This window comes from Vipera berus (genome assembly GCF_964194415.1).
Source record: "Vipera berus genome assembly, chromosome: 2".
Lineage (NCBI taxonomy): Eukaryota > Metazoa > Chordata > Lepidosauria > Squamata > Viperidae > Vipera > Vipera berus.
In genome coordinates this window covers 261,351,088-261,375,261 of record NC_138203.1, presented here as the reverse complement: position 1 = coordinate 261,375,261, position 24,174 = coordinate 261,351,088, and the positions used below count along the sequence as shown (strand labels likewise).

The 24,174-nt window shown below is 38.7% G+C and overlaps 1 protein-coding gene across 2 annotated transcripts in view; it reads right to left on the bottom strand.

Moving 5' to 3' along the window:
• Positions 1-5,739: 5,739 nt before the first annotated feature.
• The window catches only part of FAM3D (FAM3 metabolism regulating signaling molecule D), a 37,890-nt gene continuing 19,455 nt past the window's right edge, over positions 5,740-24,174 (bottom strand). For both annotated transcript variants that reach the window (XM_081316781.1, XM_081316782.1), the window contains 4 exons: positions 18,862-18,912; positions 18,404-18,488; positions 10,508-10,634; positions 5,740-7,172 (listed from right to left, as the gene is read on the bottom strand). In XM_081316781.1, coding sequence (XP_081172907.1) covers positions 7,083-7,172; positions 10,508-10,634; positions 18,404-18,488; positions 18,862-18,912 — 353 coding nt within the window. In that variant the 3' untranslated portion in view covers positions 5,740-7,082. The remainder of the gene's footprint in view (positions 7,173-10,507; positions 10,635-18,403; positions 18,489-18,861; positions 18,913-24,174) is intronic.

The following is a 24,174-nucleotide window of genomic DNA, read 5'->3' as shown; positions in this document are numbered from 1 at the left end:
TAATCAGACTTGACACAACAAGATGTCACTGGGAGCTGATCAGAGGAGGAGGAATCCAACCTGTGCCACACAGCTGGGCCACAGCAGCGGGAGCCTTTTTCCCTGATCAAGGATTTGTGCCATCCTTCCCTCCTCTCCCCTCCCTCTGCCCCCAATTTGCTCCTCACTTCAGTGCAGCCTTGGGAAAAACAACAACAAGGAAATCAAAGCCCCAAGCGCTGCTTTAAGAAGAAAGGGGAGGAGGGAATCTGGATGGGCTGTGGCTGTCTCAGCATCCTGTAAGCTCCTGCCTGACTTTCAGACTCCAGCTGACCTCATATTCTGCCCTGGCCTTTTTCAAAGAGGGGCCCAAAGGATGGCAATGCCCAACAGAAATGTAGCAAAACATCACAGTGGACCAAATGGCCCCGAGGAGGGTCAGGCCAAGGGTCTGCTGCACATGGCTCGATACAAACTCTTTCCTCTTATTGATTCCAGTCTCTAAAATTTCATCTACCAGCCTGGGATATGTGATAATGACGTTCGTGGTGCAATGGATAAAAACACAAAGAAGAATATTTGTAGCTCAGGGTTGAAATAAGGAGTCCTTGATGCTCTCTGAGGTTGATTGTTTTCTTGAGGCCATTTCATTGCCCAAACTAAGTAACATCATCAGTGCCAGGATAAAAGCATGTTCAGTAAGCCAGATTTTAACCACAGCCATTATTGCAGCCAGAGCTCAAATTAAGGAGGGAAGAAAAGAGGGCTCTTTCAATCCCCAAGTCATTTGATTAATTCATTATTGTCCGTCCCTAGCATTAATCCTATCTATCTCACAAATTGCAAATTGATAGATTTGACAGAAGAAGATGTTTATAGGCAGTGCTTGGTACCAATAGTAGCAATCTGGTCTTAAGCCTCCACTTTCCCAAAACTGTCATTCACCACCAATGGGCAATTGGTCACCACAGAGTAGTGAGACATCACAAGGTCACATTTGTTATTTTATGCAAATCTCCTACACTTTGCAGAATCCAAGGCACTGGATATACTTTCAAAATATTGGATTTCTGGGTGGACCCGATGCAGGAACAAGAATTTTGGAAAGACTAGATTTGCCAAAGAATGCAATGCCAGTTCTATAGCTGTCTTTAGAACATGAAATAATACTTAAGATGAGAAAATAGCTTAATGTTAGCTTTATACTCCTTTTAGAAGACAACCATTTGGCTAGAAGTGACTTTACCTGGAGACTATTTGAAATACTGTTCTAAGAAAAGGCCTTGACTTCATTGGCTCTGCTGGAAGAAAAATCAGGTCTGAGAGAAAGACGCTGAAATAAAATGAAGGCAGGCTGCAGGAAAGAAGCTCTCTGTTTATTTGGTAGCCAGAAGCTAGTGACAGCAGCATGTTTCTGGGGTGGCTGACAAAATGGGGTTGAGAATGGATGGATTTTTATACATTTTTTTTGGGCTTTGTGATTGAGATGCCTGTTCCTGTGTAAGAATATGTCCTTTAATATTTTAATGGCTGTTGCCAGATTCCTATGGGTTCATGTAGTGGGTCATGGCTGGCTCTTCAGGCAAAAGAGGAAATGCAAATCCTAGGTGTTTTGTTTGTCTGAGCTAATCTTGTAAGTTTGGGCTCTTTGCCTGTTGTGTGGCTTATTTAGGCTTTGTGGCTGCTCTTTCTTTCTGAATAGTGTGCCCCAGCTTTCTGAATGGATGCAAAATATCCATTCCTAAAGACTAGCCTCTTCAATATTCTGCTTGAGGCTGTTTTCCTATAGCAGGAAGACTGGGGCTGCTTTCTGCCTTTGTTAAGATGTTTGTGTTCTCCTTTAGAGGAAATATTCTATCCTGCCTCTTTTAATATCCAGTGTATATTTTGCTGCAGTTGCCTTCCAAATCCTGTGGAAAGCCAGCCAGAAACACTCAACTGGAGAAGGATGATTACCAGAACCCCAGGATTATCATGATGTAGATTGGGACTGTCAAGAGACAGGTGTACCACAGAGTCCTAAACTCCCTCTACTATTCTGGTGAGGAGATCTGGACTTGCAACTCCAAACCATTTGGATAGCAATAGATCTGAAGGCAATTCTAATCCATATTGGAGCAAAAGAGTATTGAGGAAGGAAGAAAAGTGCCTGTTTTTGTACTACTAGCCCATAGGCAAACGCTAAATGATATGAAGTTGAAGAAAGATCAGATCAGAAAGGCCCCAGAAAGGTCAATAAAGCCCATTATATAATTTTCCTCCTTCCTATGGAACAATCTAGATACACATGGTTGATGTTTTGCTCTTTTCTGCCCGGGTTCATGGTTTACATTTAACAAATACTACATTTCCAAATGATATTGAAAAAAGTGCAGATGATTTGACAGGCAGCAAGGAAAACATCCACAAAGACTCACTTACTGTGGTATCAAGCAACCACATCTGATGTCTTCTTTGCATCTTTATAGAAGACTTGGGGCAGGTGGGGCTGGAGGGCTTTGAATCAATTGCTCCGAGCCTTAGAGTAGATGCAAATGATTTGTGTCTTCAATAGATGGGATCTAGAGGATCAGTTGGGCAAGTTAAGTGCCTCGTTGGTTCATCTGTGCCTAGATCTAGGTTTCCCCCTTTCTTGGTTCCCAGGAACTATTAACCTCTACTGATATTCTTGTTTTCCTATTGTATTGTCAACCCTAAAAGCTAGACCAGACTAAGAACCCAATGCTATATTCTTTAGATCAGCATTACTTTTATTTTAACTTAGCTATAGGAAGACTCTTAAAATTCTGAATGTATTTCTCCCCTCCTTCTCTTCATGTGAAATAGGGAGAGCCTTTTATGTGATGTTTTCTCAAGATGCTTCCTTGGCCATGGCTCAAATCCCTCTTATCTAATCATTGGCTTGGTAGGGGCTCTTCTTCCTGTTCTTCAAGGCTATTTCCTCTGCCCTTTCCATTTACTGGCTGCTAGAAAGTAGTATGTGACAAATTTCATCCTTACTGGGAATTGTCAGATTGCCTCTTCAGGATTGGTATAACAAAAAACCCTATATAGTATATACACTATATTAAAATACGGAAATTTCCCTCTCCTCTAAAAGGATGATTCATGTAACCTTGAAGTTGTATCACGCGTCAGAATGGTACACCTTAAGCCATGACCCCATGAATTTGTGTAAAGGCTCATACATGGGGACATGGCTTAATGTAACATCTTCTTTGCAAAATTTAAGGAATATACCATTCTGATAGATTCTTGCTTTCTAAAGCTCTGATTCTTCCCCTTTCCTTCCATATTATTGAAAATGAAGCAGAATTGGGTGTTTATGGGGGAGAAAATGGTGATGGTGATAAAATACATCCTGAACTGAACATTGGAAAATTTTCTAAATATGAAAAATATATGTTAGGAAGAAAGGCTGTGGACTTAATTCAAGAGAAATAGCAATAATGATAGCAATAGCACTTAAATTTTTACTGCTACATAGTGCTTTACAGCCCTCTCTAAGCGGTTAACAGAGTCAGCATATTGCCCCCAACAATCTGGGTCCTCATTTTATCAACCTCAGAAGGATGGAAGGCTGAGTCAAACTTGAACAGGTTAGGACTGAACTGCTGGCAGCTTGCAGATTTAGCCTGCAATACTGCATTCTAACCACTGCGCCATCACGGCTTTGAAATATCCTAACAGAAGAATTGGGGGAGTGTGTTAATGATCTGAAAGATGGATATTATAGAAGAGGAAGATTTCAGGCGAAAGGGATAATGGTGAGTCATGTCAAACATGGGACAAATCAACTTGGTGATATTCTATTTGCCACACATGGGACTAAAAAGCAACATCTAACTATGCTATAAATCAGACATGTCAAACACAAGGCCCGGGGCCCAGATCCGGCCTGCAAAGAGGTTTCATGTGGCCCCCGAAGCCATCCTGGAAACAGTGAGGGAACGGTCCCTGCTGCCTTGGCCCTGGCCCAGAGACCCTCCTTCTGCCAGAGACCCCCAGATCTGTCCCACTCCTGCCCAGGCCCCCATAGGCACCCTTGATGCCAATGATGTAGAGCTGGCCATGCCCACCCAGTAGGCCATATGCACTCCAGTTGCACCCACCCAGTAGGCCACACCCACCCTGGCCATACCCACCCGTCCCCCTGAGGGCAACCACAATGCTGATGTGGCCCTCAATGAAATTGAGTTTGACACCCCTGCTATAAATAGAAATGTAAATGAAATGCACTGATTTTAATACAAAAAGCATTGGATTGCAATATTGCATATTTAAATGATTGGGGCATCAACGTACTTTAGTTGGGCTAGAACTTGTGTGTCCCTTCAGGTTTTGTCATCTGGAAAAGAGTTCCTTGATTTAAAGAAATCAACCTATGAATAGGAAGTTCAAACATTTCCTTTCTTGTTATTTCTTCCTAAGGAAAGATTTCCACCTGCTGGTTACAAGGTGAAATTGTAACTTGTTGCTTTATCCTTGGAGAAATTAGAAGAGTTTACAGAAATATTTGCCTTTGAAGCAGTAAGTTGGGAGGGGTGAGGTAAGCCAGGGCAGCAGCTTTGTCCGAAGTTCCTGTTGCAAAGAAAATGTATTATATTTTACCCCCAAAATACAAAACAAAGCTACAGGATGGAGTGACAAGTGAGCTATTTCAGGCTTCAGTCAGTGGATATCTGGAAAATCATGACAGCAGTCCTGCTTATTTAACTTATTTAGTGGTTCTTGTATTACTTCGTCAATATTATCTTCATAATTTTATACTCAGGGTTGTGTGTTACTTTGGCCCTGCCTTCCTTGAAGTCCTGGCCCTTTTCCCAGTCCTTGGGATGAGACATGGTTTTCTTTGGCAGGCTCCTACAAAGACGAGGGGGTCAAACTATTTCCCAAAGCACCAAAAAGCAAGATGAGAAACAATGGGTGGAAATTAACCAAGGGGAGAAGCACCCTAGAACTAAGAGAAATTTCCTAATGGTGAGAGCAATTAACCAATGGAATGGTTTGCCTTCAGAAGTTGTGGGTGCTCCATCACTGGAGGCTTTCAAAAAGAGACTGGATAGCCACTTGTCTGGAATGGTATAGGACAGCGGTAGGCAACCTCGGCTCTTTTATGACTTGTGGACTTCAACTCCCAGAATTCAAAGTCCACGAGTCATAAAAGAGCCAAGGTTGCCTACCCCTGGTATAGGATCTCTTGCTTGAACAGAGGATTGGACTAGAAGACCTTCAAGGTCCCTTCCAACTCTATCATTGTATGTTCTATGTTCTATAGTTGTCTTGTATTAACTTTGTGAGCTTTTATTTGTTTTGTTAGGTCTTGCCATCTATCAGATTTTGTTTAACTGCTTGAGTAAACCAATCAAAGTTGATTGATTTGGGCAGCTCTGTAAATCTGATAAAATAAATATAGAAAATGACAGGAGGCCTTTCATATCTCTTCCAAGATTAATATTTTATGACTAACAAACTAGAGCCAGAGTAGATGAGATTTGTGGAAGTCAAACTGGTTGGACAAGACTGCTGGGAGCAACTATTTTGTTAGGCAAATTCAGCCAGGTATCTCCATGAGAACCAAGAAAAGAAATGTATTAGCATGTTTTCTATCCCCTCCCTACCTAAAATGAGGAGACAAAACAGTTCTCTGAGCGAGAATGGCTTGAAGAATGAGATTTTAGATTCTATCTATCAGGAGCAATAGCACTTTGGAGAATTGATGTGGAAGCAGAAGTGGAGTGACTATCTGAAGCATGAAAAATGACTATCTTTATTGGGTTCAATCTATATATTTTATACACAACCACAAACATTTCAAAGTGCCAATAAGTGGCAGAAGGACTGATAGAGCCTGGGGGAGAGGTGAAAAGAGGGATCAACTTAGAATCACTATGTAGCCATAAATGAAGTAAGTCCTACCCTGCTTGATTGCCATTGACCCTTATCTAACTCTAACCAAGTGCTAACAGTTCATTGAGAAGTTTCCTGTGCATAAGCTTTTAGCAATAAATAGATTGAACTTTCAAGTGTGAACCTGGTCTTTCATGCCTGACAATAAACTGCCATTGAATGTCTTCCAAAAGAAATCACACCAGGGTACATAATGTATTTTTGGAATGCTTGACAGTTAGAAGAAATGGGATGTGTGTTGTAACAGATGGGTACTAGGAAGATTTGGGGGTTCTCCATTTTTAAAATGCAGTGAAACTCTAATTTACTAAGCCTTGATTCAACAGGTTTTGCATGTAATAGACCAAATTTAGGCACTGTATTTATATACACAAACACACACACACATATCATGATATCATTACACAAATTATATAACTGACATGTTTTGTATCTATGTACTCATTCATATAAAGACATCATTATTTTCTTAATTATGCCATCATGGCAATTGTCATAATTGAATATGAATGATGTAATTTGTGCCATTTGTATCATACCACTAGTTTGCAATTTAATTCAGCAACAGTCTTCATCAGCACATGTTTATCCAAGTCAGTTTCAGAGCATTTACACAAATAGCAAATCTTAGTTTCGTTATGATCCTGATTGTTTTGGTGTACTCAAATTTGGCGGCTAGGTTTCATGCCATTTTGAAGCACAAAAATACAACAAAATTGCAATGGAACATTAAAATAGAATGAAAACCATATAAAACAAACCAAAGATAAGTCCAAAAACTGTGCTTTGTCCAACCTCAACATCCACTCCCAAATTCCTGATCCTGCCAGTCTTTGCTTCACCTCCAAAAGCTCTTTTTGAAGGTTTTGCTCCTGTATCTGTGAAGTCTGGAATGATCATATAGCAATTCTGAAAGCATTAGTTCTACTGGAAGTATATGCCTGTAGTTCTTCAGAAATCGTTACTTATATGTCAGAGTAGCAGTGAAAAGGCTAGGGACCCACACGTAGAAAAACTGACCTTTTTTGTTAACCTCATTTGAGACCAGCAGGTTGATGTCAGCTCTGAGTTCAAAATCTCAGGGATTGAAGGATGAGTCATTTCAAATTCACTATCCCAGATTGTTAGGCAAAATAAAAAAAAATCTGTTTGATAAGACCACAGTTCATTCTTGTGCCAAATTTGGTTTTATGCTACTCTATCCTCTTAGGGACGCAGCCCTCCATTTCCAGAACTTCAGGCCAGCCATCATACTTGTTTTTGTCCTTATCATTTTTCAAATACTGTAAAAGGAAAAAAAGAGAGGAAAAATTAGGCATTTGCTTTGGACAGTTATATTTTTCAACCGATAGGAATATGGATTCCACAAAATCAAAGCATTAACCTCTTCAGCTCAATAGCTAGTAGATATTTCTTCCTAAGTATTACAGGACTGATTTTTATTTGGAGATGTAGAAATTGCATTTGTGTGATATAGCCTCATGCCACAGTTGAGGCTATATAATAAACATACAGATATGTTTATTCAGGTATCTTCTTTTTAGATGTTAAAGTCACCATCAAATGGTGACTTATAGCAAGGTTCTACATGCTTTAATTTATTAGCATCTGGTCTTTTCTGAGCAGTGGACGGAGTCCATATAGTCATTTCCAGCCTAGGTTTCCTCCTATCCTCGACTTATGACTGATAGTTTAGCAACTGTTCAAAATTATGACCAATCTCCCCAGAGCTACTTATGATCAAGTTCTGACAGCTGCCCCCCTGCGGTGATATGATTGCATTTTGGGCTCATGGAAATTGGTCTAAGAGCCTTGGTGGAGCAGTGGGCTAATGCCTCCTTAAGTAACACCAGCTGCCTGCAATTAGTGCAGGTTCGCATCCCACCAGGCTCAAGGTTGACTCAGCCTTCCATCCTTCCGAGGTAGGTAAAATGAGGACCCAGATTGTTGGGGGCAATTAAGCTGACTTTGTAATAATGCCGCTTGGGGTGTGTGTGAAAGCCCTAATAAGCAGGCATATACATAGAATGAAGGCTACTGCTAAGCTTGTAAGCCGCCCTGAGTCTTCGGAGAAGGGCGGGATATAAATGGAATTAAAATTAAAAAAAAATTACTACTCTTTGCAGCATCTCACAATCTTATGTCTGCGAGTTACAAGATTTTTTTTTTGCCAGAAATCAACAAAAGGTCCATTGGATACAATGGGTTTGCTTAACTACCTCAGCATTTGCTTAATGATCACCCCAAAAAGGTTGTAAAATTGGGCACTGTCATGAGGTGTGGCTGCTTAACCACTGCCATTATTTATGACCATAAGTGCAATACTGTATCTACGTTATTGAAGATTATTGAAGATACTAGCCTGGTCATTTTTTATATGTGTGTCAAAAAATGGGAGAAGAGGGGAAGGATCATGAACTATCATTCATTTCTAACTTTTAAGATAAGGTTTAAATACTTCACATTTAAATACAAAATTGCAAAAAGGAAGCTGGCAGTAGCCTGAGAAACACATCTATTCCCACTAAATTCCATGTAAATTTTGTGGGTGTTTCCAAGCAATCTACTGCTTTGTTTGCAAATGTCTCTGTTATATTTTCAGTTCTTGAGGCATTAAGCGAGACAAAGTGTTGAAACAGCAAGCAAGTTTATTAACTCAGAACATTTTTATTTTTTTTATTTTAATTCCATTTATATCCCGCCCTTCTCCGAAGACTCAGGGCGGCTTTACAAACTTAGCAGTAACCTTCATTCTATGTATATGCCTGCTTATTAGGGCTTTCACACACATCCCAAGCGGCATTATTAGAAAGTCAGCTTAATTGCCCCCAACAATGAGTCCTTCGGGAAAGGGCGGTATATAAATCTAAATAAAATAAAATAAAATAAATCAATCTGGGTCCTCATTTTACCTACCTCGGAAGGATGGAAGGCTGAGTCAACCTTGAGCCTGGTGGGACTCGAACCTGCACTAATTGCAGGCAGCTGGTGTTACTTAAGGAGGCATTAGCCCACTGCTCAACCAAGCCAAGCAAGCTTATCGCTGCTGCGCAGCTATTTATATGGTTGGCCTATAGGCGGTGACCAATATGTTTAAAGTAGCAGTTTCCTGCCCCAAACCTAATTATCAGCCTGGAGACAGCAAGTCTGGCTCAGTAACAGCAGCTGTTACATAACACAGAAGACGTAAGTCAGCAATTAAACAAGTGATCAGACATTAAGCAAGTGATTTTACACAGAAATGGTCAATACATTACAGTCTCCATGATGTGCATTCTCTTCATTGGGGGTATTATTTTCTGATATTCTTTAAAAAAAAAGCAAAATTCTGTTTACTCTGGAAAATCTTTACAGGGGCCTTTCTTTCTGCCAGTATTAAATTCTGTTTTAATGGAAATTTGTTTTTCCCCCCCTTTTATTTTATCTCCAGAGTAACATGGGAAACATATAGGACAGCAAAGTCCTATAAAGAAAGAAATAAGCCAAACATTTAAATACTTCTTACTTTGTTAGATTTTACATTGTATGAAGTAGGATTTGTGCCTCTGAGCAGAGAGACACTCACACACGGCCTGTGCTGAGCCTCCCAAGGCCTCCTTGATCCCTTGAGTCACCTTGCCCTCCTTACTTTTCTGTACTACTTCTCCACTCAGTGGCTGCTTCCCTCTCTGGGGGCTGATTGAAAGAGTTATCTGCTGAAGGATTTCAGCCCTGGGCCTCCTCGGAGTTCTGGAATCCTTTGGTAGGATTTGAAATACTTTAGTAGGCGGCTCTTTCAGCCAGCCTCCAGAGATGACAGCAGCCTGCAACTTTCCCCGCAGGTTTCTCAATTCTGGGGCAGTTGGCAGAGAAGATTGCAAATGGTGATCACATGATCATGGGGCACTTGGCAACTTATAAGTTGTAAGAGCAACAGGTTGCTAAGATCCCAGAGTACAATCACGTGACTGCGAGGTGGTGGTGGTGTGGCATTTTGTGATGCTCAAGTGTTTTGCAGGATGCAAAGTATCCTTTCTGAGGCCATTATTAATTCCAACCATTGTTAACTGAATGATCATAAGTCGAAGATTACCTGCAGAGATAAAGAGAGAGATAGAGGAAGAGCGATACAGAAATGTTAGCTTCTAATAGAAAAGCAGGCAAACCAGCCACAGGGCAATACTGCTCAAAATCTTAATTCCAGAGGGGTGAAGGAATGTGGGTTGGATTCGGAGAAGCAGAAGAATAAAAAGTAAAAGAGTTATATAAAAAAAATACCTGAGTCCCTAGGAAAGTAGAAAGCATAAGAAAGGAACTTGAAACAGCTCACCTTGATTGTACTAGGTATAAATTGAAGTAGAGAGAAGCTTGGATAGATTCTACTAACCACATGAAAGCACTTCCCAAGATAGTTCAGCAACTCCTGTTTCCTACCCTTGCCTAAATCTTAGGGCTGTCACGGGAATTGACCCGATTAGCCCAGTTTCACAAGCTGACATTAGCAGAGGATTCCCTTTTTGCCAAGTGGGGGATTTAGAATTTTTCTGATTCTGCCATTTCCTTATGTAACCAAATAAGAAACCATCTCTGCATGCGTCACTTGGGATTATAGTACCCAGCTACTGTTACCACAACACACCTGTTCAAATGGACTTTTGCCTTTGAGTCCACTCCCACCAAGGAATATCCAGTTGTCTCGAAAACCCATCTGGGAAGCGTAGCTGCTTCCTAACTCAGTAAATAACTTCCGGGCTTCATCGTTTAGCCTGAGAGACAGAAAATTATTTTGTGGGTCATGTTTTTTTTCCTTTAACACGCCATTGAATGAACATCAAGAAAGAACTTTCCACAGAAGATATGTCTGAAGTTCAAACAAAGCAATGGGAGGAGTAAAGCAGCCCCAGAATTAATAAATTGATCAATTCATCATTTCATAAGTCAGCCTTTCAGAAGACAGAAGATGGCAGAAAATCTATCTATACAAAGCTCATTCAGACTGCAGTTAGTCTCTCCTTACTCTGGGTCGACCAAATCTGTTGCATAAAATATTTTATTATGATAATAACAATAACAACAACAACAACAACAACAATAATAATAATAATAATAATAATAATAATAATAATAATAATAATAATAATAATAATAATAAGTTGGAAAGGACCTTGGAGATCATCTAGTCCAACCCCCTTGCTCAGGCAGGAAACCCTATACCATTTCAGACAAATGGCTGTCCAGTCTCTTCTTAAAAACCTCCAGTGTTGGAGCATTCACCACCTCTGGAGGCAGGTTGTTCCACTGATTAATTGTTCTAACTGTCAGGAAATTTCTCCTTAGTTCTAGGTTGCTTCTCTCCTTGACTAGTTTCCATCCGTTGCTTCTTGTCCTGCCTTCAGGTGCTTTGGAGAACAGCCTGGCTCCCTTTTTCTCTTTTAGCTATTACCATTCATCCATGCAATAGCTCTGTGGATCCTGGAGCCAAAGGTTTTAGGAGATTCCCTCTCCATCTAACCAGGTGGACAAGAAAACCTTCAATTTTCCCTTTGTAGGCTTATCTGTCTCTGTTATCCTTTCTGTTTTGCAGGGAATTATCAAAACAGGATGTTTTGAATTGGGATTCTGAATGCTTTTAAGTTGGCATGAGAAAAAACCAAAAACCCAAACAGATTTTGAGTTCATTATATCCCAAATCATCCTTTTCTGAAAAAGTGTAAGCTGGACTGGGATATTATCTCAGCCATCAGGATCCATCCTTCCTTCCTTCCTTCCTTCCTTCCTTCCTTCCTTCCTTCCTTCCTTCCTTCCTTCCTTCCTTCCTTCCTTCCTTCCTTCCTTCCTTCCTTCCACCTTCTTATCTGACATTTGTTGCTGATGTACTCCTATATACCCTGCTGGAGTTACTACCATGGACTGCAACATGCATACAACAGTACTCTAGAGTATTAGAGCATTAGCAATCCAGATTGCTTTACTGTCCATTTGAATAAGGTAGAATTTTTGCACAATATCTTCTCATATTTCTGCAGCTAAACTTTAGAGCTGCAATATCTTGCAACTTATGAAAGCATATCCTCAATTAATTTTATATAGTAACATAAATTGCCCATGAACCTTTAAAAATAATGCTTATTACTTTTCTTTGCCTATTTTACTTTATGTTGAAAAGAGACTTGTTAATCCCTGATATCAAGGTGTTAGCTGCTGAAAAGAATGTATCCATCCTTCTTAGGTTTTTTTTTAAATTATCCAAATATGTAAATATGGTGTATTAGTATGTGCCTATTGATGTCTGATTTGTCTGAATGCCAAACTTCTAGTGGTTCTCCTCTATTGGAACCAGACAAACAAGGAAGCAGCAGCTCAGAGATTTCACAGGATACAATCTCCTTACTTAGTGAGTAAATGTGATAGAGGGAATACATCGAAATAGCCTTAATTAAAATCTTCCAGTTAATTTGCTGGGATTTTTTATCATATAAGCCCATATGTACATGAGTAGGGAACTAAACCTATTAAGAGGAACTACAGATGGATGCTTAAGTTCCAAAAGAACTAGGAAAGCTATTGGTAAAAAAACTTGCACCTCTGAGCTTCTCTCTTCATCATGGTTGAAAAGAGAAGAGTGATAGTCTTTCCCTATAGTAAGTAGGCTGAATGAAAGAATGTGAAAGTGTTCTAGTCCAGTGTTTTTCAACCACTGTTCCGCGGCACACTAGTGTGCCGCGAGATGTTGCCTGGTGTGCCGTGGGAAAAATTGAAAAATTCGAAAGATTTTTTAAAAAAATGTCAAATTTTTGCCCACTAGGCGGGCGCCGGACTGTGTCCTGGGTATGGGGGGGTGGGGTTTTGACTCTGCCCTCGGCCAGCAGGGGCGCCGATTGGCGCTCCTCAGGGGGACACCCTCCACTTTTCTGATGTCCGGGCTGTGATTGGTCCAGACTCCAGCCTGCACCTATCACAGTAGGACATCATCTTCCGACTTCCTTCCCGCCCGAGCATAGTGTGCGCAGCAGCGGAGAGAAGAAGACATCGCGACTCCCATTTTCCACTACATATCTGTGTGAGATGAGCTTTTCAAGCATGATTGCTATAAAAACTAAATACAGAGAGAGACTGAGAGCTGTTGACGAAGAGCTACGTGTGTGTCTTTCTTCGATTCCAGCCAGAATATCAGCTTTGTGTTCAGCCAAACAGGCCCAGGTTGCGCACTGAATAAAGTATTTTATAATTTTTCATATTTCTGTTTACTTACTATTTCATAATAAAGTAATTATAAAATACTTTCTTTGTGTTTATTTGATTCCTATTCAAGAGAATTACTTTATATATAGTCAATATAGGCACAGAGTTAAATTTTTTAACATTTTCTAATGGTGGAGTGCCTCGTGATTTTTTTCATGAAACAAGTGTGCCTTTGCCCAAAAAAGGTTGAAAAACACTGTTCTAGTCAATCAGGGGAAAGCAAAACAGGGATAAATAGTGGAACATGGAGGGAAACCTTTGTCTACTATCGGTATTTCTGACAGTCCTATTGGTTACAATAAAACATATGAATAGTCAATGTCCTGGAGCTGCATCTCAGAGTCAACAATTTTTATGAGTATTATTCTCCAACAATTTTTATGACTATTTTTTTTAAAATAAAAGGCAAGCATAGATTCCTGGGAGTCAGGGAATGGGCAATATGATCAGGATAATGTCATCCGTTCAGTCATGTTTGATTCTTGGTGATTTTATGGGCCAGGTCTCTCTATATCTGATTTTGCACTACTTCTTTGAGTTGTTCCATGTTCTGGCTGGTGAGGGTATCCAGCCACCATTTTCTTTGGTGGTCTGGTTTCTTTTTACTGCTAGGGGAAATATAGAGGAATTTAAGTCTTTATTATAGCTGAAATACTGATCTGGATTATGCTCTCCAAATTTAGCACTGGGCAAAAAAATTCATTGGTACAAAAAGCTTTATCCTGCCCCAGTGCAGACAGTGGATATGGTGGAATGATCTGGAATCTGAATATCTTAACCCTAACCCAGGGGTAAGCAACCTTGGCTCTTTTATGACTCATGGACTTCAAGTCCCAGAATTCCTGAGCCAGCCATGCTGAGGGGAAAGGGAGAGGTTTCCAAGCTGAGCCATGCTGGCTCAGGAATTCTGGGAGTTGAGGTCCATGAGTCATAAAAGAGCCAAGGTTGCCTACCCCTGCCTTAACCCTAAGGGGCCAAATGTTTTTTTTTTCAGCTTACTTGGTTCTTTTTTTAAAAAAAATCAATCCCGGCATTTTCAGATTGTGTTAGCGGCTCCTTTTTCTTTTGAAACACAACAAAATAAAGTAAAGATACCCATATAGTACTGTATTATATAAATAATAAGCAGAGCAACAAAGAAAAACATCTCTGGAAATTCTATTATAAACAGAAGAATTCCATAAACATGGACTGCATTTTTTGAAATTTGTCTTTTTTTGCTCCTTTGTTGAAAAAAAGACAAATTGGAAATACTGATAAGCAACACATATCAATAATCCCAATGCTGCCATACAAGTGTACATTTCACTTCACTTTCCAGTCTTTTCTGATTATTCCTTTAGCCAAATCCATGCTGCCACGACCTACAATACATGCCACCTTGATAAATTTCAGAACTGTGGCTATAGCTAAGGGGAATGAAAGCACTTTTTAAACAACAATTGATCTAGAGTCGGAGTAATAAGACTGCCAATATTAGTTCAGAACATAGAGTAGTGGTCAAAATTGTGGAAACCTTTTGGGAAAAGTGTTTTTTTGAGGTTTGATGGCTAAAATTATAAGTCAAAGGAAAGATAATTTAATCAAGAATGTAATGCAACAAAGTTTGTTCAATTACCTGTACTGTATTCTATGAAAAGTTATAGCCAAATAACCAGAAAAAGGAAGCACAACTTGCTTAGGTTGATATCAGGTAGCTTTCTTTCATTTGATTGTAGGCAATGAGCATGAGTGTTTAGAGAGCCAATTAGGTGTCATCTTGTTTTGGCAATGAGCCAATCAGACTTAGTTATTGATGTCATGTATTGAAGCTGAGAGGATGACATTTGTCAGTGTGTTATGTGATTGCTATGAAGTTGGTTGGTTTTTTTTTGTGCTCTTTCATTTAGTGAGCTTGTAAAATGTAATAAAATTAAAGTAATGGTGCAGAGTTGACTGGTTGCCCAGAAAGCAATGTAAAATAGTATTATTAAGTGAACAAGGCTACAGTTATAAAGAAATTAGAAGAAAAATTGGTGGAAACTTAACCAAAGGTGGCATTTCTACTGTACACTTTTCCCAAAAGGTTTCCACAATTTTGCCCACTACTGTAATAACTGGACAAGATCAAAATAAATGAGTAAATGTTCTTATTCCTGAGTTAGATATCCAGCAACAATATAAACCAACATTTACTAAGATTTTCTGAGATATCCATTATATTTTAAAAGAGCTATGTTGTTATATTCATGTCCTGTTAAGACACTGGAATCATATTTCATGTGGTATAATGCAACCCTTCTTTGCTTTATCAAAACAGGAAATTCAAACTTGTTACTCCACAGGCCAGGCAAATAATATAAATTCTCTTGATTTTCATCAACTGTGTTACTGGCTTAGGAAGTACACAATCTCCACCTACTTCAAAAGGGCAATTTATGAAATGCATTCCGTAACTTGCATGTTAATTGAAAGTAATGTGATTAACAAATAAAATAACATAGTGAATACGTTCTCTCATAATATAACCTTGGGGCTGTATTCATCTTAGTTGCACTCATTTTATCCCATACTCAATACTCAAGGGAATTTTGACTTCTGGTTTTTGCGCCTGCAGCGCATGGCCGCGTGAGAGTGGACCTCCGCTCCCTATGGCTAGTTTTTTCCTGCTTGGGGGACCCTAGATGGGTCCAAAGTTGCCCCAGAGAGGTGACTGTGAAGAAGGGGTGCCCTATTGATCATGAAGTGACAGCAGTCACTTCGTTTGATCTGGGGCAAGCCCTCCGAACCCGACAGGAGAAAGGCTAGCATGAGATCAGTGTCTAGCCCAAGCTGCTTGCAGCCAAAGTCCCAGAGCATGAACCTAAACATCGGTGAACAGCGTGCTTGGAATTGGTGAGAGTACTGATCTTCTTTCTTCTATCTACTATTTAAATCCTTGAAAAGATTCCCAAAAAAAGACAACCTCCAGAAGTGAACAGAGGGGACTCTAAGCCCTTACAGATGGAAGCGGCGAATTAATATAAAAGGTAGAAAGAGATATACTAAAATTTGATTTAAAATATTTCAGCCTGGACAAATCTAGGAACTAAAAAACTGTCAGGATTATACCCTAAAACATTTCTGATGGAATTATAAAAATATATAACAAAAATAACTTTTGGATTGAAAGAAAAACTGAAAAAAAAGAAATAACTGCTGACGTCTGGTGGAGAATCAGAGAATAGAATACTAACAATAAGGACTCAAAAATTGGCAGAATGCCCAGTAACAAAGAAAAAGTTGTTCCTTTGAATTGCAAATAACCTTGAAGACAGCTGGGAACAAAGGAAGAGTCAGCTATAAGATTAAAAAGTGTTTAAGAACTGTTTATGGAAAAGAACCTTGGCTTTTTGGCTAATCTTTTAGAGGAGAATTTGCAGGAAGGATTTAAAGTGGCTTAATATACTGAATCTGTAAATTTGACTGACTGATAAATTGACTCTTGAATTAAAACGTTGATGAAAGTTTATTTGAAGTGGGGAGGCAACATGGATGTCACATACGTATTAAAAAATGACAGGATGCCACTTTCAATATTTTCTCCTGAAGGACTTAGCTTGGAAAATCAAGGGTCTCCAGAAGTAATACTTCAAGGCAAGATAAATACTTTCCTGGAGGAAATATATGCAATATTAGGACAAATACAAATGACAATAGACTCAAACTATGATGAAATTCAAAACAACTTTGAGAGTTTAAATAAGCATATTTCCAATCTAAATCTACAATTAAAGAATACCCAGGAAATAACAATAAAGGAACAAACAAATCAGATAGCAGATTACAAACTAGAAGAGTATGATCAAATTGATGAAATAATAAACGAAAGGAATTACAATTTGACACAAACAGGAAAAAATCTACAAGGTTCTGATACAACAAGAAAAATGGAGAACCATTAAAGTTTGGGGGACAGAAAGAATTTATCTTATTTACTTCATCTTTTGCATGCCCAACAACATTTGTAAAAATACAGGAACTGTTAGGTAAGCAGATTACATCAACTTGGAAAATTACTTGGCAAAAGAAGATCAGAGACAGATATAAGTGATTTGACTCACCCTACCAGATGGACTATTACGTGAATAAACATTTGTTTGAATTTTGAACATAAAGGGGACTTATAACAAGAAGGATAATGAGATTTAAGTAATATATGTTTTATAACATATTAAATGTTAAAATAGTAGGTTGATGTAACTTTTATTAATATATAAGTAAAATATAAACTGATTAAAAAGGATGTTATATCTAGATACTATAAGTCAGATAAAAAGTATAGTATTTTTATAATGCATGACATAAAATATTGGGATGATGTACCTAAATGGGAAAATTTAGACAGATGACTAATATGAAGAAATTATGACTGATAAGAATTGGATTGAATATAAGGGAATTTAAGCGAACTAAAATTATAAAAATAGGATGTATGCTGAACTAATGAGATGATGGTTATGAGAATAATATAAGCTGAAAAAAATGTTATATAGAGAGATTATTATTATTTGCATAAATATAAAAAATGCCTATACCTAATTATTTATATATTGAAAATATTAAGAATTATATTTTGGCTAAAGTTGAAGAAAGAAAATACAAATGGGAGAAGGGAAGATCAAAGAAATATATCATTAATTAATATATTAATTATGGAATTATCAAATTTAATCATTATTGATTGTTATTTAATTATTACTGCCCTTTTTTTTGCTTGTTAAAATATAAACCAAGACAACATGCTGTACACCAGGCACTGGAGATTGTTACAGTTAAAAACCAATAAAATATCTATATATATATAAAATACTCAAGGGAATTCTAGACCAGGGGTCCCCAACTCCCAGTTTGTGGACTGGTGCAGGGCTGTGGCATGCCAGAAACCAGGCCACACAAACAAGTGAAGCCCCATCCATGGGATGCAGGCAGCACGTGAAACCACGCCCCTTCTGGGCCACAGAAAAACCCTCTTTCCTCTTTCCATGGAACCGGTCCCTGGTGCCCAAAAGGTTGAGGGCCACAGCTGTTCTGGACCATCTGTCTTGTTTCCTCTGCATCTAAAGCAGGATGTTAACAGCTGAGAACTGATGTTACTGCTCTTAGTGTACTTTGGCAGGAGATGAAAAGAGCAGCATCATACTGAGGACCCTGTAATGCTTACAACACTAACAGGAACTTTTAAATGTGGATCTCCTTATGTGTTATTTCTATGTCAACAAATTGCACCACAAGACTAATAAAATGAAAGAAAATAATTCCAGAGTTTACTTACTTTGTTCCTGGGTCATCGTAAGAGGCAAGGAGCACAAGGGTGCCTTTGTTAATTCCTTTCATAAAATCCAGCAAATTTTTAATATCTTACGAAGAAACCGAGAAAAAAAGTTTGTGAGATACTTATTGTGAACTTCTGAGATATAGAAAATATAACTAACAAAGGAGATCACAGTGTTTCTTAACAAATAATGTAAACCACCCCCGCCAAATAAAGCAACCAAATGTTATAGGTCAGCTTGTGCTTTCCAGATGTTGGCTGCGCTGTATAGAATTCTAGAAACTGCATCTGGAGAAGGATTCTGTATGCAAGAAGTATAATTAATATTAACCATAATATAAGCTAACCATCTCAACAATTTCTTTGCTTTATGGAAATTTTCTTGTACTTGCAACTCCCTTTAACCCTCAGTGTTGCACTATTAATACATAACAGATTAACAAATTCACATACCGTACCTCCAGAATACATGTCAAAGCTATCTATTTTGATGAGTTGTCCTGTGGTTCCTGAAGATTTGAAGTGAAACACAAGTTTTAATGAAAGATGTTTATAAAGTATGTGGACTTAGTTCAGTCTCTGGAATGATGGAAAAATGAAGCAAAACTGTTGAAGGCTAAAATTAATTGGTTATCAAAAGTGGAACAGGTTTTCAATATGGGTTGAAGTATATGATAAGAATTTTTTCCCCCCAGCATTCAATGCATTCTCCCTTTTGCCCTGTTGCTAAAATGGCTAAAGACGGCTTTTGTGCTTGTTCTTAGGACATGGCCAAAATCTACAAAATGGATACAGACAATTTAAAGGAAGTGAGCATTCGAAGTATGAGGAACCATGTAACTCTTTCAAGGATAAAGAAGGGTAGGTTTTCCAGGATGTTGAAATTACTGATAAAAAGAATTGCTTGTTATAGGCATACAATTCTCCTGCTTTGCTTCTCACTGAAAAATCGTGCCGATTTTTGAATCAATAGTAACAGTGACATTGTACCCCAAAGAAGGCAGATATGCAAGCCTGAAAGTGTTGCCACTTTTTTCTAACAATATTTGAATCTTCCAGTTATCTGAATATAAATTGTGTATTCTTCACATAAGTAACTCAGTAATCAAGTACTGTAAAGCAATTCATGCAATTTGTAGGAAATTCTATGGACACATGTTACAAACATTTCTTCCTCTTCAAAATGTGTTGGTTAAGTGGATCATTATCCCTCCCCCCCCCCGCTGCATTCTCCTTTCTAGCCCCCTTCTGTGATTTCAGAGGCCTCTCCAACTTGTGATAGTGGGAATTTTGAAAAACTCTGAGGAATACTTTAAGAGTTTGTTGTAAGTCCTGAAATGGATTTCATACAGTTCACTAACAAAAATACAATTTCAGAAATAGGAAATATCAAAGTAGGCCCACACATTCTATTGCATCATTCCCCCTCTGCCTTTGCCCTTCCTAAAAATGCTGTGCACCACGTCAGACCAGCAAAACACTGCAATTCTCTTCTGTTGAATTTTGCGTCAGTCGACTCAGAAAAAAGTTGCGTGGCAAACAACAAAAGCATAGCATTTTTTTTCTATACCATAAACTCACTTTTGCACTGCAGGGACTACTTAAGAAACTACTAAATGTCAGTTGACCTATTTGTAATTAGCCAATGATCAAAACGGCACACAGCCATCTTAAATATGTTTCCTGGTATATATGCAAGATGGTGATAACACTGGTGATAGTACTTACTACAGTGTGTACAATTCCACCACATATGTGTACATCAGGCACATCATTTATATCTAGAGATATACTTTTCACTACTCTTTTTAGAGTAATTAGGGTAATTGCTCTTTCTGTACCCTGCTGCACTGTATCTCATTCAAATTCTTCTCGTTTATTTTTATTTACTAGGGCTATTCCAGTCTTAACCGACTCAGAATGATACGGACTTTCTTCCCATGTATTGATCTTGAATAACTACAAGTTCCTTTTTTTAAGTACAAAGACAAGTGATATCTGATTGGACTTTCCTTTTTGGTCTGCCCTCTCACAGTAGGAGATGGCCCAGAGATTTTTCTCTCACTACCTATATTTATTTGGACCAGGGCTTTTTTGTCCTAGAACCCTCAGAACGGAGTTCCAGCACCTTTTTTGAATGGAACCTTGTAGGGTAGGCAAGGTGGGTTGTATGACATGTGTGAGTTCTGGCACCTTTTTCTTTTACAAAAAAAGCACTGATTTGGACCATAAGAAAAGCTAAGTGCCAAAGAATTGAAGCCTTTGAACTATGGTGCTGGAGAAGACTCCTGCGAGTCCCTTGGACTGCAAGGCGATCAAACCGGTCAGTCCTAGAGGAGATCAAGTCATGGTCAGTCAGATCCTGAAGTTGAAACTCAAATACTTTGGCCACCTAATGAGAAGGAAGGACTCACTGGAGAAGAGCCTAATGCTGGGAAAGGTTGAGGGCAAGAGAAGAATGGGACGACAGAGAATGAGGTGGCTGGCTGGAGTCACTGAAGCAGTAGGCGTGAGCCTAAATGGACTCCAGAAGATGGTAGAGGACAGGAAGGCCTGGAGGAACGTTGTCCATGGCATCGCGATGGGTTGGACACGACTTTGCAACTAACAACAACAACCTATATCTATAGGTAGCGCCTCTTGGTCTGTCTGTTCTTCCTTTATTTTGGTATTAAATTTTATTGAAAAATCTTTTTTCCAGAAAGTTTGAATATCTAATCCTCTCACTCTAGTTATATTGTGGATTCCTTCTGTCCACTTCTATCCTTTCTAATCATTAAAAGATAAGATAAGATAAGATAATCTTTATTGTCATTTTTTACTGTGGGCACAACGACACACATCAAAAATGAAATTTAGTTGCCGAAGTTTGTTTTATTTTCTATTTTCATCAACAAAGGGGTAGGGGTAGGGTTTTCTGGTCACTTGCAGATATATTGTTGTCTTTTCCCTCATCAAACAAGTCAATTTTACCATCTCTGCACATTCTGTTATCTTCACCAACTGTTCCCTCGTTGTGGGGAGCCTCTTCCTTTATAAATAGAATTTATGATTAAGCTATAGAAAAGGGTTGTGAAGTCTTTTAACAGGGCTAAAGTTCATTGGGCTTGCCAGATGTCATTCTATTTTCTCAAGGTTAGCTTAATTATCATAAAAATGATATATTTTTTATATTGTTTTACGATCCCTGAGCATTGCCTGTTTTCTCTGGGGACAGAAAGGGTTCTGATTTTGCATCTGTTCAGAAAATGCTGACTTATTTTGACCCTTGCCATAAAACTGCTTATTTGATTTGCAAGCAGTTGTAAATTAGATCCATTTTTGCTTCACTTTGTCTCCACCAATTGCAGCCAACAAATGTTTTGGGAGCTTATCCGCACTGTTTTGTTAGCCCACCACCAAAGCAGACCATTTTCGAAGGGTAGAAATGGATCATGTTGGAATCTTTGGTGCTCTCTGAACTTGGGTGTTTCTTTGCCCATCTAGATAACATCCTCAATGCAGATCATCATTGTCATCAATTGGGTACCAATGATAATAACTAGTTGGGTCATGGAATGTCTGCCAGTGAGCAACCAAGCTCAGAGAGAGTGCCAAGGACTCCCTAGTAGTTCAACCCTGGTCTGCATATACTCTCTTTTATTGGAATGGATGATTTTGTTCTTCACTCACCCACCTCCCATTGTAAATGTGATTTCTGGGCATTTTTAAGCATTCTTTTCCTTCTTATGTGCCTCAACTGCTCTTGTCTGTTTTGGTGGGTGCATTTCACTTTCTCAGAGCTAATTCTTGCAGTTCATTAACTATTTCACAGGGGCAGGAATAACCCTCATCAATGATTAACAGGATTTCTAATATCTTCTAAATCATATCAGTGACTATGACATTTGTCCTATAAATAGTAGAATACTCATTTGAAACCTGGCAGAAGCATTTGTCCTTTATAAAAAATGCTTTTTTTCTCCATGACCTATGTGCCTTTTCTTCCCTCTCCCCCCCTTTTTAAAAAAGTATTAAATAAGTCCAGTGCTGTATCATTTCAATATTTTCCCAGCCATTTGGGATAGAAGGATTTCAGCTCTGTTGCCCTGTGGATTAGCCAACAAACTGTTGGGGTTAGCTTGTGATGAAGTGAAATGCATCAGCTAACTTGGAAAGGCATGCTTATGGCAACATAAATCAGAAAGGAGAATTCTGACCCTTAGCAATGGGGTGATGGGGAATACAAAGTGGTGTCATCTCTTCCTGTCCTACAAACAGGTTGATCACCCAGTTCAGTGATGGGTCAGTTGTGAAATGGGAATAAACCCCGAGTGAGAAATACTTCTTAGGAGGGAATATCCAATTAGAATGCTTGTCTCACTCATATGGAAACACAGGATGATAGTGGCAGTACTACTTTCCCCAAAGTTATAGAGCAGCTAAGACATTTTCACTGGTTGCAATGAATCAGTATTGATTTGGAAATAGCACCATGTGTCTGACTAGCCATGTCCAGTAGCAGACAAAGGGAGGAATCTTCAAATGATAAAATGGCAAGCAAATCCGCAAATCCATCAGTTCTAGAATATAGACTCAGATCATTTCAATACTGTACAGAAAGATTTCCCTAGTTGTTGAACTAATCCACTTCTTTCTTGTGGTTAGTAATCCTCATCTCCCTTCTCCTGGGAGCAGTAGAGAAATGTATTTAATTAAACCCAAGCCTACCTCAATTTGCATTTTTGAACCAATGTGAATCAAAACATGGTTCTTCATTCACAATCCACATATCTCTGAATTTTGCAACACAATTTCATTTTCATTGCAATTTTTCAACAAGCAGAAATGTTTCTTAGGGAAAAATCTATCATTTCTCTCCCTCTTTCTCTCATCTCTCATCTCTCATCTATCTATCTATCTATCTATCTATCTATCTATCTATCTATCTATCTATCTATCTATCTATCTATCTATCTATCTATCTATCTATCTATCTATCTATCTATCTATCTATCATCTGTCATCACCAGTGCTTTTTTTGTAAAAGAAAAAGGTGCCGGAACTCACACATGTCATACAACCTGCCTTGCCTACCCTACAAGTTTCCATCCAAAAAAGTCCCGGAACTCCGTTCTGAGTGTTCTATGAGAAAAAAAGCCCTGGTCATCACCATCTATTTCTGATAATAGTGAATAGCAATGCATTATCAGTAGCAGCCTCTGCCCTGTGAAACATTGTCCCTCTTGAGATCTGGCAGGGCTCCACCCACTTAGCTTTCCAGAAAGTCATTAAGAATTGGCTCCCCACTCCCAGAGGCATTGAAGAAGTAAAATTGGAACCCAGGGGACTTTATGCTGTTGACTGGGCACCAGTTTTTTCATGTTTGTTTGTTGACTTGTTTTATTCTTGTGTTTTTATTATTGCTGTTAGCCACTCAGAGTTGTATCTGACAAGATAGTCCATCATATAAATCTAACAAACAAACAAGAAAACAAATAATCATAGGGAAACTGCACAATAGCCACCAGTCATCTGTCTGTAATCTCTTCTATGAAGAGATTCTCCTGTATAGTTTATGCTTTTTCATGGCACCGAGACCACTCCTGGGATTTAAGTAAAGAAACACGAAAAGTATGCTCTGCATACAAATGTGCACTTCACCAAAACCATTACAACAGATTTCCTCTGGAGATGGCTAGAAGAATGCAGTTCTTCTACATCTCCTCATCTGCAGCCATGCCTTTTATATGTTCTGGCAATTGTATTATTTCTAACTAGACCAGACTTCC